General features: G+C 34.1%; 2 protein-coding genes across 2 annotated transcripts; both read left to right on the top strand.

Annotated features, from left to right (window-relative positions):
• The first annotated feature begins 658 nt into the window (after positions 1-658).
• LOC128201154 (uncharacterized) lies at positions 659-4,851 on the top strand. Its single transcript, XM_052897155.1, has 2 exons — positions 659-2,193; positions 2,718-4,851. Exon 2 carries the CDS (start codon positions 2,723-2,725, stop codon positions 4,592-4,594), a length of 1,872 nt encoding a protein of 623 aa, XP_052753115.1. The 5' UTR covers positions 659-2,193; positions 2,718-2,722; the 3' UTR covers positions 4,595-4,851.
• A 7,013-nt stretch (positions 4,852-11,864) lies between these two features.
• LOC113509573 (acetylcholine receptor subunit beta-type acr-3-like) lies at positions 11,865-13,776 on the top strand. The gene has a single exon (XM_026892954.3). It carries the CDS (start codon positions 11,896-11,898, stop codon positions 13,144-13,146), a length of 1,251 nt encoding a protein of 416 aa, XP_026748755.1. The 5' UTR covers positions 11,865-11,895; the 3' UTR covers positions 13,147-13,776.
• Positions 13,777-19,157: the final 5,381 nt, after the last annotated feature.

Raw genomic sequence — 19,157 nt, 5'->3', positions numbered from 1 at the left:
ACCATTTTCCATCAGGTGGGCCGTCAGCTTGTTTGCCATTCTAAGTTGTATAAAAAAAAAAAATTTATGCATTTATTTACTTGTTCACTTGTTCGTCTGTTCCTCTGTTCGTATTTTCGTCTGTTCGTTCGTTTACTTTTTTACTTACTTACTTAACTTCATGTACCATAACAAAGGTACATAAATCGGACATAACACTTGAAGGCGATCTCTTGGTAGAGATAACTTCCTGTCCCATGGTTGACTGGTGTAAATCATGGGACAAACAGAGATGGTTGGCGGCGGTATTTTAAAATAAAATAAAAATTATAATTTATATAAAAACACACGCACTTTATTTAAAATAATAATTTTACCAAATGTCATTCTTGTTTTTCGATTAACATTTTCTCTCCAAAGATAAAAGCGTTTGAGTTGCGCCAAACGTCTAACCTAATTGAGTGCACAGTTGAGAAAGCGGTCAGGAAGGCACAAATGCGATTTATCTATTCCACAGTCAGTCAACACTGCGTACTATCTGTTTTGTGTCGATTGCTTTCAATGCGACAACTTTTAAAAAAATGCAATTAAAATAACACTGGTTTTTTGATTTGAATTATTTTGCTTAATTCCGCTAACATTAGTATGTGTGTGATGGCCTACACTTACAGATGGGCAAAGCACCGGGTTTAAACCCGGTGCTTTGGTAAAAACCCAATAAACACCCATAAACTCCCATAATCACCCAAAAAAATAGGTTTTTACGTATTTTTTTGAAAATATGTAAGTAATACCAATAAATTATTTTTATAAATTGTATTGATCAATTCTACAATATTAAATAAAACGTTAACTAATAATATTTCAGGAAATTTTAAAAATCTATATATAATAAAATGAAAGTAATTAATTTTCAGTGTTTTCATGTTGCAGTTGATCAACATGTTGGCCTTTTGCTTCCCGTAGATACTTTAAAATTTCTTCATAACACCTCGTTCGCACACATGGCCGTATATATTTAAATTCTTGAGCCACTAACAGTCCGAAATACTCATTTCTTTTATCCTCTTCTCCATAAATTAAGCATTTAGAACAGTTTGTTTCTTCTTTCAGTAAATTTTCTTTTACTTTATCCTCGTTTTTTTCTTTGTTGCGACGACGCTGGGTAAATCATCTGGACACTGGGTCTCACTATCGCCAAATATATTTGGAGATCGGCTTCGGCTACGGCTTGGCAGACATTTTTTTCTTTCTACAATTTTAAATTAAATTTATTAGAATAAATGCTTCGAACACACGCGATCTAAGTACCTTTTGTGTTTATTATACCTTACCTACCTAGGTATAAAAAGAGTACTTACGTAGATTTTCTTTTATTAACTGTTTTATACGAAGATCTTGATCTCTCAAATTAGCATCCATTTTACTTCCAGTGATTATCAACTAAATTAATAATCCACAAAGTATTAAATAACGTTTTTATGAAATATTTAGCACAAAAACAATACCCTTTAAATATCGATCGTCAGTAACTGTGGCTGACTTACCTATATTCTAGCAAGCAGGACTGCCAGATGTGAAGGGGAAATCCCCAATAAATTGTTGCATGTGACTGATGATGTGAGCATGTTCGTTTCATAATAAAAATGTTGCCAGGTAACCAAAAAGTCGTATGTTTTTGTGCGAATTACGATCATAATCTTTACGATCGTACATTAAAAAATAGACAAATAATAGTATGAGTACGATTTAAATCGTATATCTGTCAACCCTGCTAGCAAGACAGCGACAAAATCACGTTGCATAACAATGTAGCCCAAGCTTATATCTTATGAAATATACGGAAGAGATACGGACTTAGAAAAAACAGAAATGTTGTTCTTTGGAAGTCATTGATGAAATTCTATGTATTTTAGCCCGCAAACTTTCTTCAAACAAAAACAGCGCCATCTAGTATCGAGTTCTGTAATTATCTCTTTGTTTATGGATTTGAAGTAAGACCGCCACGCATGCAATACATTATGACTGGGGATTCCCCTATTCGTCGACGCTGAATATGAGGCGACGACAATCACTGTCAAACGTGTTCACTATTACTCTGACTCTGGTAACGTGACTTCCTGGTAACGTGTTAGGTAGGAAAAGCAGTAAAAAAGTGCATATTAAGGGAGCAGATTTGAAATAATATTTATACTTAACAAGAAATAATTAAAGGTAAGTGGATTTTTGAATGATACAATTATATCATGATCACTTAACAATTTTAACTTAAAATTAGATGTATTATTACAAGCTTTTATTTAGCTTGCGTTATGTAAATAAAAATATGTAGGTATGTTCGTATGTTGATGCAATTATCCTCAATCCTCAACCGACTGGGATAAAATTTTCCATACACGTTTATTTTGGATGATAGTGCATAGTTAGCTGAGAGTCGTCATTGGATAATAATGGTGGATAGCCTAAGATGTGTACTAGATATTTATTTTTAACATAATATGCGTAAGTACCTAATCGAATTAAAGAAGTTGCTGAGAAAAATACAGAACAATACGATAATAAACTAGCGTCTGCGTTTAATCCTCCGAGGAGATGTAATTTTACAAAGGTTTTTTGTATTTATTTTATTATTTTTTTAATAAATTTATTGTAAATAACAAGAAATAATCATTGTAAAAAAATAGGCACTCTATTGTTGAATTTTCGTCAGACCAACTAATCATCGTTCATTTTTTTAGGTTCAATGGGGAGACCTAAAGATTTACGCATATGGGAGCACTACCGTACTTTACCAAACAAGTCTGTTTCTTGCAAGCTTTGTAATAAGGTCTACAAATTCAGTAATGCTGCCAAAATGCTTCAACATCTTATCACTTGTCCAAAATCTCCAGAAACATTAAAAGACTCTATGAAACTTATAAAAGATAGCTCGTCCAAAACCAAAATGTCTGGACTGTCAGAGATAGAGACAAATGATTCTTTTATAAGCCCCTCGTCGTCTGCTAACACTACAATAAATGCTGAGTTTCAAGACACCGATGATCATATAAAAACAGAATTAGCGAGAGCTATATTTGTAACAGGGACGCCATTATCGATGGTGCAACATCCTTTATGGATACAATTTTTCGAAAAATTGCAACCAAAATTTAAAATACCTTCACGTAAAGCTTTAGCGACAAAATACTTAGATAAAATATATAGAGAAATGCGTTTTGAGTTAAATGAGGAACTAAATGCTTGTAGTTACTTACACCTTCAGTGCGATGGCTGGTCTAATTTAAGAAATGAAGGAATAATAAACTTTCTTATATCAAAACCTCAACCTGCATACGTTAAAAGTTTGAATACAGAAAGTAATCCTCACACTAGTGAATACCTTAGCCAAGAAGTTGAAAAAGTAATGAAAGTGTATGGAGCAAATAAGTTTCTTGTACTTATTGGCGATAACGCTAGAAATATACAAAAGGCATTCGAATTAACAAAACTCAAATATCCACATGTTGTTCCTCTCGGTTGCTGTGCACATATCCTTAACTTGTTGTGCCAAGATATTGTAAAGATACAAGAAGTAACTGTGTTTATTATGCAAGCCATAAATATAATAAAAACTGTTAAAAGGAGTCAACGATTAAGTTCCTTGTTGATAAAATCAAGGCAGGGTGAAGATTCTACACAAACACTAAAATTGCCTTGTGCTACAAGATGGGGAAGTCATGTTACTTCGTTAAAAAGTTTGAAAGCAAATAAGATAGCTTTGCAAATATTAACAGTTAGAGAAGATGTGGTAATTTCAAGAGATATTAAAGATTTAATTCTAAGTGATGATTTCTGGACGAAGACAGGGGAATGTATAAGTATTTTGGAACCAGTCACTGAAAGCATATTTTACTTAGAGAGCGACCAGAATCGTTTGCATCGCACATACATTACATTTAGAGATGTACAAGCTAAGATACGTTTTGCATTAAATGAGATTTCGACATTGAGCGAAGAAAGCAAACAGCAGATTCTAACATCAGTATCTTCAAGATGCAATATGGCAATGAGGCCAATACATTTTGCAGCATATATTCTAGACCCCAGGACTCTAGGAGTCGAACTTACTCAAGAGGAAGAACTTAAGGGTATGGAGTTTATCTACAATTTAAGCCAACACTTAAGTTTGTCAAATGTAATGGCAGATTTGGCGTGTTATAAAGCTAAAGAAAACTTTTGGGCCAGAGGATTTGTATGGAGCTCATTAGATAGCATTGAGCCCCTAATATGGTGGAAAGGTATTTGTGGTTCCACTGAGTTAAGCAAAGTAGCGATTCGTATTCTATCAGCTCCCTGTACTTCGGCAGCCACTGAGCGTTCCTTTAGTATCCAAGGCTACATACATAATAACAAAAGAAATCGACTTACAACTGAAAGAACTGAAAAAATTTCATTCATTTGTTATAACTGGAATCTTAAACATAAAGCTGAATGCGAGGACATTCAGTTTAATGAAGAAAATACCTTAGAAGCTTTCATTGAGCAAGTAAATGAACATAACAGTTTAGACGAAATAGAGCCTATCGAACCTATACAATTCATCGCTTGTAATAACTCTGAATCTGACAGTGATTGACTGTAGTTTTACATTTTACTTTCATCTCTTTCTTAATAAACTCAAAATCAAATTAAAAGTTTTTTATTCTGTAGGCTGCATAATAATATTGTCTATGTCCAGTATAGTGGACGTCTTGCGGCTGAGATGACGATGATGAAGTACAAAATCATAAACACCCAAAAATTTGGGTGTTTATGGGGTTTAAACCCAATAAACCCAAAACACCCGGTTTTTACCCACCAGACTTTAAACCCACCCAGGTGGATTGCCCATCTCTACCTACACTCGAAGGTTGGCCACCACTATTACTACCAGAAGTTCCACAACCTTCCATATTAGCCCTCAATGTTCGACTGCAATTTCGTCCACGCACGTTTTACGACACGTATTTCGACTCTAAACGGGGCTTTTTAATAAAATACTAATGATCCGCTCCGGTTTCGCACGGGTGCCTAATGACATTACTGTTTCGCCCATGATACACCTCATGCGTTGCCATTCCTGAGGACTCAGGTCTTATTCCTCTGTACCCAGTAATTTCACGCCATATCCCACCCTTCAAACCGAAACACAGCGATGCAAACACAACTGCTTCACGGTAGAAATGAATAAATAAATAAATGAATAAATTATTGTAATTGTCGTAGGAATCTCAATTTTTTTTTAAATCAATATATAGCCTGTGGAACTTGCTAATAATGTAGCTGAAATTTCTATAGGTGAAATTAAAATTGTTTGAGTAGTTTATGAGTTCATTAATTACAACCGAACAAACATACCTACAAAAAAAATAATGGTTCCTCTACAATATTGGTATAGATGTAAGTATGATATTTATTAAAATATGATTTATTGTGTTCATTGTACATTTTATATATCTACATTCACCATAAAGCAGCCAGAACGATGTACTTATTACGGGAGTTCTTCAACAACTTATTTTAATGGTCAATTCCTTACTTTTATGGGGGAGCAGTTTAATTTGAAAGTTACGAGAATAACCGCAGACACTTGCGCTTAATGCCTGTAAAATATTATAAAGTGATGATAAAATATTGTAAAAAGTATTATCTGAAATCCAAATTATATACAATCGAAGTATGAAGAAACAGGAATGACTTCCCGCCATATTGTGACGTCAGAGCTGTCAAAAAGTTATTGAATTAAAATTATGGTGTATTTAAAATATAAAACAAGTAGATTTTGTCTTACAAAAAAATACGAACTCCAATCTGACCATTCCAAGACTATTTTGAATGTATATCTTTTATTTATGCAACTTAGAATGGCAAACAAGCAGATGGTTCACCTGATGGAAAGTGGTAACCGTCGCCTATAGACATGAGCAGTACCATGAACATAACAGAGTATACTGTTTCGCTCATGATACCCCCTTATCAATATTTTATTAATAAAAATAAATCCAAATTTTACTACTATAACAAATGTAAAAGTAAGTTTGTTTGTTCGTTATCTTATAGCGTCTTAACGGCTCAATCAATCACTATAAAATGTTCGTATACACGTATTAAACGGGATGGAGAAAGATATAGGCTACTTTCAAAAAGGGCATATTAAGATTTCTTCAGGGTCTGTAACGCGCACGTGACACCCCTAGTGTTGCAAGCGTTCATAGCCTACAGTCATAGTTTACCATCAGACGAGCTGTATGCTTATTTGCCACCTTCGTGGTATAAAAAAAAAAATAAAGAAAATTTTGTCTAAATCCGTTGAGTAATTCAGTCTTTAGATCTAAACAACTGGTTTTGTCAATGAAGTCAATGTTTTTGTGGGACACGATTCTAAATTATAATTCTATAGTTAAGCATGTCTAGAAAGTTTACAAACAAATCAATTATAACATTCAGTATTAAATTGTCAAATGTAAATTATGTAATTAATTTACAGTTAAAATTATTAATAATTCTATTACGTCAGGATTTAAGATTTATTATCAAGATGGAAGCCGAAAGCTTATATCCAAAAATGAATTCTGCCTATTGATAAATGTTCCAATATCCAATTGGTGAGATAAATGAGAAGCTTAAATGTGACGGCGCTGCAACGAACACACGACTTATCAGACATAATTAAATTATCGGATTACCACGTATTATCGGATTATATTATTCAATATTAGCTTTTATTCGCGACTTCGTCCGCGTGACCGTGATATGTTTACTGGCCGGGATGAAAAGTAGCCTATATTCGCTCACGACTAAGGATCATGAATTGATTCCGAAACTTTGATTCCAAATTTGAAATCATAACCTTTTAAGTTTCTAAATCAAGGTATTCGATTACGCCACTATACCCACACGACAATATTTGACTTAAGACACAACAAATAATTATTTATCTATGATTATGTCCCAAAAAAAAATGTGACAAAAATCCGACTTGAATTGTTATTAATTATAATCAAATTATTATTTTTTATTTAAATAAACACTAACTTATTTTACTGAGGTTTTTCGACCTAATTACACGTAAGAAAAAGCGGTAGCTTAAAATGAAAATATCCGAACCTTTAAATATCTTTATAGACTATTATTATCATATTATGGGCGAAATAGATAGATAGATACTCTTTATTGTTCCCTCCAAAAGATTACAATAGTAAACTTATTATAAATATAAATAATTACAAGAAATAATCACAATGAGAAAACAATGGGCGACCTTATTGCTAAGAGCGACCTCTTCCAGGCAACCTTTGGATGGAGAGGAGTAATTATAAACAATTTGGTGGGAGGCACGATGAAAAATTGTTAAGTCTCTTAATTAACTCTGTTAAGTCCATAGTATTGCTCATGTTTATAGGCGACGGTTACCATTTTCCATCAGGTGGGCCGTCAGCTTGTTTGCCACTCTAAGTTGCATAATAAAATACTGTACTGGGTTGACTGGAAGAGATCTCTGTCAGAGATAAGTCCACCCTTGCTCACAACATTTATAAATAGATTATTTTATATGTAACTTACAAGTGCAATAAAGAATATATATATATATATATATATATATATATATATAATAAAATTCAGTATCTTTTTTGTACCACTCAAGAACTGATGGGAAAGGAGTCGGTTCTTTGAGCTAAGTGACCAGCCCATTGCCACTTCAGCTTGCTTATTCTTCGGGCTATGTCGGTGCCTTTGGTCCTTTTGCGGATGTCCTCATTTTTTTTTAATGGTACCAGTGAAGGATGATAGGCGAGAATGAAGCAGTTGGCCCATCGTGACGAATTCAATAAGAATTGTTCACGATGGTTTCCAGGGGGAACCAGGCGGAGATCGACCTAATAGGGCATCATATTGCTAGAAATGGGGCTGTCAAACTCCATTGCTAACAATCCCTTTCCCCCGCGGATATCCTCATTTCAGATTACATCACGCTAGTTAGATAGATAGTTCGCTGAGTAAACTCGAAGCTCTAGCATACGGGCAACCGTGTAAGATCTTGTTTCAGTTTCATAAATCATCACTGGCAACACGCACTAGTTAAAGACCTTATTTTTCAAACTTTAGGATATTTTGGAGGTACAAAATTTTAGCATTAGAAAATACACTATAACGCCCGTGTTATTTGTTTACTATCAATTACAGTCGCGGTGTCTGTGTAACAATTAACCTGCGTTTTAACGTAGCCGAGTGGAACTGCAGGCAGAACATGGAAATGCACTTAGTATTGTATACGTACAACTGATACAGTGCTTCTGTTTTAGTATAAATGTGTAGTATGAAATTACGTGGTTAGTTTACTTTATAATATTATTTTTCAATACGAACAAAAATATGTATTGTAATGCAAACTATTTTATAATTGTAAAATACTTTGTTGTTTTTCTTTTGTTTTATGGAATGTGTCTTTTGTTCTTCTCTGTTACTTCATCAATATACATGCACGTCTATACACGGCGTTTTTATTTATATTTTATTCTTCTGCTCCAAGTTCCTGCTAAATTTAACTACAATAAAACCAGCAACCAACGAGGACCTGGAGGAACTGGAGGAGGAGCGAGGAACAATTATTACATATATATATATATATATATATATATATATTACATTTCAGATGGCTCAAATTAAACAAACATTCCTACTATCCGACCCTGTATAATTGTTTGTATATCTATATTTGTTGATTTTTTTTATACAACTTAGAATGGCAAACAAGCTGACGGCCCACCTGATGGAAAGTGGTAATCTTCACCTATAGACATGAGCAGTACCATGGACATAACAGAGTATACTGTTTCGCCGATGATACCCCGTATGCGTTGCCATTCCTGAGGACTCAGGTGTTATCCCTCTGTACCCTGTAAATTCACCGCCATATCCCACCCTTCAAACCGAAACATAACCATGCAAATTCAACTACTTCACGGTTGAAACACGAATGGGACAGAGGTGCCCAAGTAAACGACCTTTGTAAAAAGTCTCCCTCTGGTATTATTATTAAATACTTACTTTTGAAACAATTGAAGTCACAACAGAGTATTAAAATACGAGAATAAAAAAATATTTCTAAGAAATATTGTAATATAAGCAAATAATTTTACTAATATTAAACTAGACGATGTCTGTACATAAGAAATATTAAAAAAAAAAAACTAGAGTAATAAAATCCAAATAATACTTGTAATAATTTTTATATGTTTGTCAGTCCGTGTGCTTCTTCTAGAATGACGAAAAAACTACTAAATTAAATTAGATGTGGTTTCACATTTGTGTTTCTGGGTATCGAACTTTAAAACTGGTATGAGTGTATGTTTTGTCTTGATACGCTGTCTAGAAGCGGTCTGTTTCATTGATTTTTTTTACTTCTAAAATCAATGCGTGTAAAGTAAAAGTATACTGTACATATATATATATATATATATATATATATATATATATATATATATATATACACACGCACACACATTTTTCAATAATAAATCCGTGTGGTTCCGGCATAGAATGGGCCACCCCTACCTTCCAGGCGGCGCTCTTGAAACATCATTAAAAGCTAACTACGGTTGCCATCACCAAAGCCTTAAAACATAACTGTCAACCCCTATAAGCATGGCAAGCGCCCTACATTATTGGCAAAACTCCCCAAGATGATGTCCGATGCTGTGTTCAGCAGTGGACAGTAGGTACACGACTGATTGTTCAGTAAAGCTTAAACAGACAAACCTATACCTAACCATTTACCATCAGGCCAGCTAAGTGGTATTTAACTCAATGATAAAAATAAAAAATAAAAATTATTAGTTTCATTTGTAATATTCCAACATGAAAATGATATAAAAAACCATAAAGATAAGGGCCGACGTCCTGTCACACAGGAGGTCGGCTGATAAATGACTTTCTTGGAGAAAAAAACATTAGTTACCCCGTACCTTCCCCCCGCCCCCTCACCCCCACATGTCAACACCTGGCTTCACCTGTACCATGATATAATGACGTAACAATATTTTCTTTTGTTTATTTTTTATACAACTAAACTCAAAAGCTCACATGATGGAATGTGGTAACCGTCGCTTGTAGATACGAATTATAGAATAAACTTTAATGCCCATGGCACCCTAAAATGCGTTGGCATTTAAAAATACCCTCATGCGTTAACATTTTTTCAACCGACTTTAAAAAGAAGGGCTTAAGTTGGTTGTATTTTTTTTATGTTGGTTACCTTATAACTCCGTCAGTTGTAAACCGATTGTGAAAATAACTTTTTTATCTGAAAATATATATTTACAAATTGGTCCCATAGAAATTTTACCAAAATCGGTTCAGTAATTTAGTTTTTAAATAAAAATAACTAGTTTTGTCACATTGAAGTCGCTATTTTTGTGTGGAACACGATCTTAAATTTTTTTTCTTTATTTTATCTTCAGAACGAAACCTTGGAGATGAGGTAATAGCGGTAGAAACACTAGTGGGTCAACAGTACCCGTGCAGTTTTGACTTTTGTAGAGTTTAAATAAAAAAACAAATGTAACTCGAAACTTTGCTGGCTACAAAGCTGGCATGCTCTTTGCCGTACCTAATTGAGTAATCACTTCGTTAGGTATCAATATCAATTACTAAGTGCACTGTCTATACTGGCTGACTTTCTCTAACTTTTAAAGATTTTCTTAATTATTATTGATCTGTGTTCCCAATGATTATTATTCTAAAATCTTAAAAAGTGGCAAACAAGCATACAGACCATCTGATCGTGTAAACGATCCTGTATGGACGTCTGCAAACACTAGAGGTGACACGTGCACGTTGCCGACCCTGAAGAAACTTTAATAATACCCTTTTTAAAGAATCCCATACTGTAGTCTTTAGGGAAAACCTAAGCAGGGAGCTCATTTCACAACTCAGGGTGTGTTAACGGCAGAAAACTATTCCGAAACTTTTAAAACATATACAGCTTCAAAATTTTTCATATTGTTCGTATTAACATAAAATATTATTATTAATGTTTGTTAATAAAAAAAAAGTATGCTCACAACTATTTTGACCACAATAGAATATCAGTGTTTTGCTCTTCTGAGAGCAAAGCGATAAGCTGAATTGTGACCATTTTGTGTAATTAAAACACGCATGAAAGGAAAAAAAAAATACTTTTTTGATGCATTTTGCTTTTCTTTGTACATTCTTTTATCTCTTTTTATTGTGCTATCTATTTCGTTTATCTATGTCGTTGTCATTTGGGTGCTGTAAATAATGCAAATAAATTGTATATCTATCTATCTTTCCATAATCCTTAACCAGTACATAAGTATTTGTCGACTATGGTCATTATGAATAACGTAGCTCTTGACTTGCCTACATTTCACCGAGCATATTAGAATGCAAAGTGACAGGGAACGAGCATACTACCATCATTCGGTTTTCTATTCGAGACATTTAAATTGACATAAAGTTTTCGGAGTCAACGACATTTGATCTCATGAATAATCGTCGTCATCATTACAACCCATCGTCGTCCACTGTTAAACACTATGGAGCGCTTGCATCCATCACCTCTCCACAAGACACTTAATATCGTCATGCCATCTCACAAGGAGTTGCCTCACACTATGCTTGTCTATACGGTGACTTCATAAATGCAAACAGTAAAATCCAAATACATTAAAACTGAAATGTTGCTTTACTTTTCATCAAAATGTTATTATTTCCGATAGGATTTGATAAAGATAATGGGTTCGTGCGTTAATAAATTAATCATACAAAGCCATGTGTTAACATTCCGCATGTAATTTGATACATACATACAAACGCATTGGCACGTATTAAATTTTATTAACTTCCATTGATATCCTAACCAGTATACTCACAACCATGAGTTGGATTGTACATTTAATAGTTCTGGCCCTTGTTTGTATTGTTACTGGTAAAGATTGCGTGATCGATAACAGATCACGCCAGAATACATGGGAAGCGCAGCTCCAGAAAGATATAATAACCTTCAACGATATCGAAGCACCGAACAGTAACGAAACCGAAGTCTACGTTAAATTCATCTTGAAATATTTCAGTTTCGACGCTAAAGAGGAAATATTCAAGGTTCACAGCTGGATGATGTTAGCTTGGACGGACGAAAGACTGAAATGGGACAAAACAAAATATGATGGAATAACAGAGACTATAGCGTTGAGCAACACAATCTGGTCTCCGGGATTGAGGTTGGTCAACGAAGTCGATTGGGATGAATTCGAACCTTACTACGGCCAATGCACCATTCAGAACATGGGATTTGTGTTTTGTATACCGAGAATGGTCCACGGAGTCTTATGTAACACGAAATTGATTAACTGGCCTTTTGATATTCAAAAATGTACTCTTAAATTTGGTGCATCGACGAAGTACTGCAAGGTCAAATTTACATTTAGCTCACGACGAGCAGTAGCCATGATGGGAGCTGAATATGGTGCAGATTGGACTATTATAGATTACGAACAAGCAGAATATGAAAATCAAGACACACAATTGAGTCTCACATTCTATTTGGAGAGGCAAGCGGTTGGATTGGCTGCAATTGTGATTATGCCAATTATTCTGTTGTCTATGCTTACTCTTTCAGCATTGTTGTTGGAAGTTAAAGACTATGTGCGTTTAGGTATAATCTCGTTCAGTTTACTGTGGCATTTCTATTACTTATCATCAATCAACGATTATATACCCAAGCACAGCGTAGACACGCCATCGATTCTCTTATATGCTCGAGGTTCGGTGTTAGTTACACTAATTGTTCTAACCTTGACCACTTTTTTGAGTTGTTTAATGAATCGGAAATCAGTGCCACCAAACTGGGTTGTTTCAATCAATGATCTTGTGTTAAAAAGCCGTGGTAAATTTATAGTGATACCTCGGTGGGAAGCTGATCTAAAAGGGATTGCAATCTCTGATGATTTGCAAAGAAAGGTTATAGAACATTGGACTGATTTTGCGAATATAATTAACAGTGTTTTTTGTATATCATTAATTATGTTTTATATTATTTGCATATCCCTTTATATGCCGCGGCCATCTCTTTCGACTAATTATGTTAATTTGACAGATTCTGATGCATTCTTTATGGATCAATTTTAAGTTGATGATTGTAGAATATAGATTTTAAAGTCTCTGTAATTGGATACATGTTTTTTTTTTATAAGTAAATAACTAACATATAACCCGTCTGCGTTACCATTACAAAGCGCGCTGTCGTACCTGTAAAAATTAAATTTTATGTACGTATTACATTATTCAAAGATAATTTTTAAAATGCTCTTATACGGAACTGCAATTCAGTTCATTATGTTCAAGATGCAATAAAAAGGAAAAAAAAATTTTAAATGTTTAATTTATAAAAATAAGAACCTTCTATAACAAACCTATTTTAATTATGAGTATTAAACTATTATGTCCCTTTCTCTAAAATTAGTAATTTAACTAAAAAGAAACGAACAAAATACTTCCAATAGTTAAAATAGGTTTAAAATAAGTTCGAAATCTTTAAAAATTTTAAAATATAAATAGAAAGAATTGCAGTTATTTTTAAATAATAGTTTATATTTGAAAATTGTTTTGTGGTTAATATTTTAGAGAAATAAAACTACACTTTTAAATGATTCTAAATATAGATATATTCATTGTAAATGTAATTAATTAATCAGAAATAAGTATATATCAACTAATAAGTTCATATAAAATAAATGTTGCCAGAGACATATCATGCTTTTGTTGTTAGATAATTAATTTTTTGTTACCCCACTTTCCGAGTTACCTACATCTCTCAACGTCTGTCACTGAAATGGAAAAACAAAAATTGTGGTCTTCCCCGGCTGTCTTGAACCCTTCTTTTGCCATGAAAAAACAAAAATATTGTCTATTTCCCTCTGAGACGCGGTCATTTATTATCTGTGAGGCAGTGACACCTGGTTGCCCACAGATAATGTTAAATGAATAGCACTTTCGAGCTAGATAAGGTGACTCTTTGAATCATGTTTGTTTTTGGTAATTTAATAGGGAGTTAGAAAAGTTGTTCACAAAGCTATGTGTCCTAGTTCAACAAAAATAGCTACTTTACCTAAGATATAAATATATAGTGTGTATTCTTTATTCTTTATTGTACACAAAACATACTGTTAATCACAATTCATTATAAACATAATGTACAAAGGCAAGCTTATCTCTAATAAGAGATTTCTTCCAGCAAACCTTTTCATGTATATTATAATCATAATTTTATGTTATTTGTGTATATATTATTTATTATCTATAGGTATACATTATTAACTGGGTAAAGAGGTTTCTTCAACGCGCGCGTAATACCTCTGGTATTGCAGGTGTTCATAGGCTACGGTAACCACTTACTATCAGGTGGGCCGTATGCTTGTTTGCCACCTCAGTCGTAAAAAAAAATAACTGTTATTTTCTTTATCTGTCCCAATAATGAAATACCGCGTTCGTGATTCACTGTTCATCCCAAAGGTTTATTGGTAAAGAATGCTACTGGCATTAAGTCTACCTTTTGTACCATATTTTCTTTTGGACAATAAAGTCATTTAAATAAAAAGTACGACATAGGTACTAACAGTGCCATCGACAAACATCATAATGATCGTTTTTTAACAATCCATTTACACTATCGAGTGTGGGTCTCTCCTTGAAGAAAATTTCAAACTTAGTGGTCACACTAGTCAGGGATAGGGAAATATACCGAGCTTCCTGGTTACTTGAAATAAATATTTTAAGTTTTCCTTCACTTGCACCAGAGGGAGACTTTGTACAAAAGTCGATTGCTTGGGTACCTCTGTCCCATTCATGTTTCAACCGTGAAGCAGTTGTGTTTGCATGGCTGTGTTTCAATTTGAACGGTGATATATGGCGTGAATTTACAGGGTACAGAGGAATAACACCTGATTCTTCAGGAATGGCAACGCATGGGGGGTATCATGGGCAAAACTACTACTCTGTTTTATCCATGGTACTGCTCATGTCTATAGGCGACGGTTACCACTTTCCATCAGGTGAGCCGTCAGCTTGTTTGCCATTCTAAACTGTATAAAAAAAAAAAAACTAAACTTTTGCATTCGAAGGAGAGAACCAAGAACTGCTACATAAACCAGAATAAATTTCATATTTTACTGCTGGATATAGGTTATCATGCTCTACCCCGCTATATCTCTTAACAATTTTTAGTCTACCAACTATTACTACTCTATGGTCTCTATCCTTCTTAGCTATTACTTTGCGTATAACAATACCATTTCCCAATATTCCAAAACGATACGTCGTACATACCTCAGCTGTCGCAACAGAACAATTCTCTGAATCTATATACGAACAAAGATTGAATGATCAGCAAAACAATAAGCTTTAATAAGTGTTCCCTCGAAATTATACTGAACCAAGATTGCCATTGCCAAAAGTCAAAAAGACAAAACGTGAAGCTGATAACCAACCTCTAGTTATGGGGATCAGAAGAACAGGAATCAAGGCTCAAAGTTTTTTCTTATTTTTCAATTTACATTGCGGTACAACGTTAAGAATAAGAATTTGTTCTTATAGTAGGACACCCCAAAATAATAGAACACTTAAAGAAATTACTCACTTATGAAAACTATGGTGATATTACAATATACAGTAGTGTGCTCCTGGTATAGAATGGATCGCCTGTTCTCTTCCCAGGGTGTCGTAAGAGGCGGCTAAGGAAACTTAATAGTCAAAGGAATAGACAGCAGCGTCCTTATAATCACCAAAGCCTAACTGCGTTTGCCAACCGCTTGCCAAGCAAGGCAACTACTGGCAAAACCCCCCTTATAGGTGAGACTTATGTTCAGCAGTGGACAGTTGACGTCTAATATGACGATGATGATAATTATTATATACAGGCGAAAGTTGCCAGAAGGAGATTTTGTACAAAAGTCGTTTGCTTGAGTACCTTTGTTCCATTCAAGTTTCTACCGTGAAGCAGCTGTGTTTGCATGGCTGTGTTTCGGTTTCAAGGGTGGGATATGGCAGTGAATTTACAGGGTACAGAGGAATAACAGCAGAGTTCTCAGAAATAGCATCGCATGGGGGGTATCATGGGTGAAACAGTAAATTTTGTTATGTCCATGTTACTGCTCATGTCTATAGACGACGGCTACCACTTTCCATCAGGTGGGCCGTCAGCTTGTTTGCCGTTCTAAATTGCATAAAAAAATTACTCTTCGTCTAGTATACCATCAGCTGGATTAGGATTTTCGACAACAAAAAAATATATTTTCGCTATTTTTCTGCTAACTCTATGAAACTAAAACAGGGGCAGTTTGTGCCAGGTATTTAGATAAGGGTAAACATATTGCAACTGCGATTTACATAATACTATTTATGTAGAACGGTTGCGAATGCGGCCCTTATCACTGATTTTTTCGATTACAGACCAAAAGGTTAGAACTATTATCGTTCCTCGCTTAACTTACCCTTGAGACATTGCAAAGCCTCTTCTCTGATGTTTTTATTGCAACCCCCCCCCCCCCCCCGGGTTCTTATTCTTAGACATAATAATAAATATTCTTCGTTTTTATCAACTATATAAAGTAACTATTTAAGTAAACTAGATAAAGAAAACAGTAAATCAAGTTTTATTTCTTTTAGCTTCATTTAAAGTTAAAGTTAAATTCGATAAGGAAAATTATTAGGAAAAGAGATTCACAAAAGGCTAAGTTTACTGTAATGAGATTTTTTTTATAACATAGAGAACAAACGAGCATGCAACTCACCTGATGATAAAAGTCTACCGCGGCCCATAGACACTGGCAACATCAAAGAAATTGCTGGTGTGTTAGCGCCCTTTTGGGTAGAAATATGCTTTTTTTCTAAATGGTTTATTTTTCTGAAAATACTGAACTACTTTTCTTTCAGAAATCCATAAATATGATTTGGTTTAATTTTAGTATTATTTGTACTAGTAATTTTATAAATAAAGATTTCCTCAATTTAAAAAAATACATCGTTATCCATTAACTATTGGAATATGTTGTAGACTGAATATAATTATTTTATCTATGTATGTAGGTCCAAGGAGCCAGAAATAAAATTCCTTCTTTGCACAAGCGATTCAACCTTTATATAATTGCAAAACTAAATTTTAGAAATAATTCGTAGGAGCACACACACCCTCGTTCACTTGCCGTCCATCTTAATCTTTCACTCCCCAACCGTTCCTCTCTTCACTCCACATCAGTCATCATTCCTCGTATTCCAATCTATGCATACAACATTCACTTTTAACATACGTTCCGTTTCATACCAATCCCACATGTATATATATGATGTCTACATTCAAGCAAGTTCTCCCAAATTATAGAACATTTATTTTCAAATATGTGGTACTAAAATGATAAACAAACTGACGGCCCACCTGATAGAAAGTGGTAATCATCACCTATAGATATGAACCAAACTACATTACTACATCACACCCATGGATAACCACTCATGCATTACCATTCCTGCTTAAAGGTATTACCTTTGTACCTTTGCGTGGAACTTAGCAAATGTTTAGAGTAATGTTCCATCATTAATTACATAAACGAAGGAAAAACATTCCACCCTAGTTGGCAGGTGAGAGAAATCTTTAGGCAATAGATAGGGGAGAATTATTACATTCTGTCCGCCATTACGGACCCCACAGTTAGTATTTAATAGCCCTGCAGCTGATTCTGTTTTTTTTTAAGCGAGTTTCCAAAGAAATGTTTCAATTCGTCTGATTTTTTTCTAAATATATTTACATATTTTTACAATAGTTTTTATGATAGATAGGTTTCTATTTCAAATTGATCACATATTAGTATTGTAATGATTGAAGATCTTGCTTCACTTTGCGCAGCAAAAAACTGCTTGCAGAATTTACTACATACTTTGCTTCGTAAATATTCTATGGATATTTAATTCCATGTTCTAAATTTAAATGTATTTAGAGTATCTGTCAACCATGCCTGTGTTGCCAGATTAAATATTCTTTTTGTAATTTTTGATAAAAAATATGTTTGCGATTAAATGGTAAAATAAAATTCTTGTAGAAAGTTAATCTCTCTAGGAAATATTTTTAAACTATTTTTTCTATATTTCGAAGACAGTGGCTTTTATAGGGACTAGAAGTTGAAAAAAAAACCGTTGAAAGGTGCATTAAAATTAGACAAAAGTCGCACTTGCTTAAAATGACCTACGTATTTTTATTAGTAATAATTCGAAAAAAAAGAGATATGATTCTATACTCATGTAGTCGTCTTAGAGACAAGTTATTTTTTTTATAATAATGGAATGGTAACCCTACCTGCGCTATTGGTATACGCCAGCGGGGCACCAGTAAGAGATGATGGGCGATGAATGCAGGTTAGTTAGTATACTGCGCACCGTAACAAATTCCATAAGAATTTACAACGATGGTTTCTAGGGTAAACTACGAGGTAATCGACTTGATAAGCATATTGCTAGCGACGGATCTGTTAAACCCATTACTAACTATCCTTTTTCCTCCACATTTAGTAGGTGCGTTTAATAGATAGTCGGATTAAACTGATGCAATTTAGAAGGAGCCTTGATTTTATTTTCAAGTACCAGTAATAAAAGAGAAGAAAACCTCAAAACTAAACTATATACCAAAACGTGTACCCAAAATTGTAAAAGTAAAATAAAATAATATCCTTTTAATTTTGAAGAGAACACTGAAAAACTATTAAACTGCGTAATCTCACTAGATATAAGTTGATGTGGGGTGTCCTCCCCCACCTCCTCTACCCTACCTGGTCTCCCAAGTCATTTATCAGACCGCCAGGGCTGACATTTCGCGGTCGGCGAGGTGACAGGGGTGTCGCTTATTTTTTGTTTTGTTAGTAACGTAAAGGTGGAAATAGGAGAGATATTAACAGTTATGTTTATTTATTTAACTCTTTATCTATCTATATTTCCTTAACTACAGGTACATAAAATACTTTTTAACCGTTGTTGAGCAGAATAACAAAGAAAAGCTTATCGTGAGTGAAGTTCTAACATTGCGTAAGTCATTTTTGGGAAGTTTTGACATTTTTACAGCATTCGATATATAAATATGACGCGCTTTTTTTCATTTA

This window comes from Galleria mellonella, unplaced genomic scaffold, assembly GCF_026898425.1.
Source record: "Galleria mellonella isolate WM207_F2 unplaced genomic scaffold, CSIRO_AGI_GalMel_v1 utg352, whole genome shotgun sequence".
NCBI classification, from domain to species: Eukaryota; Metazoa; Arthropoda; class Insecta; order Lepidoptera; family Pyralidae; genus Galleria; species Galleria mellonella.
Note: the sequence above shows the minus strand (reverse complement) of the source record. Positions and strands in the feature narration are given on the sequence as shown.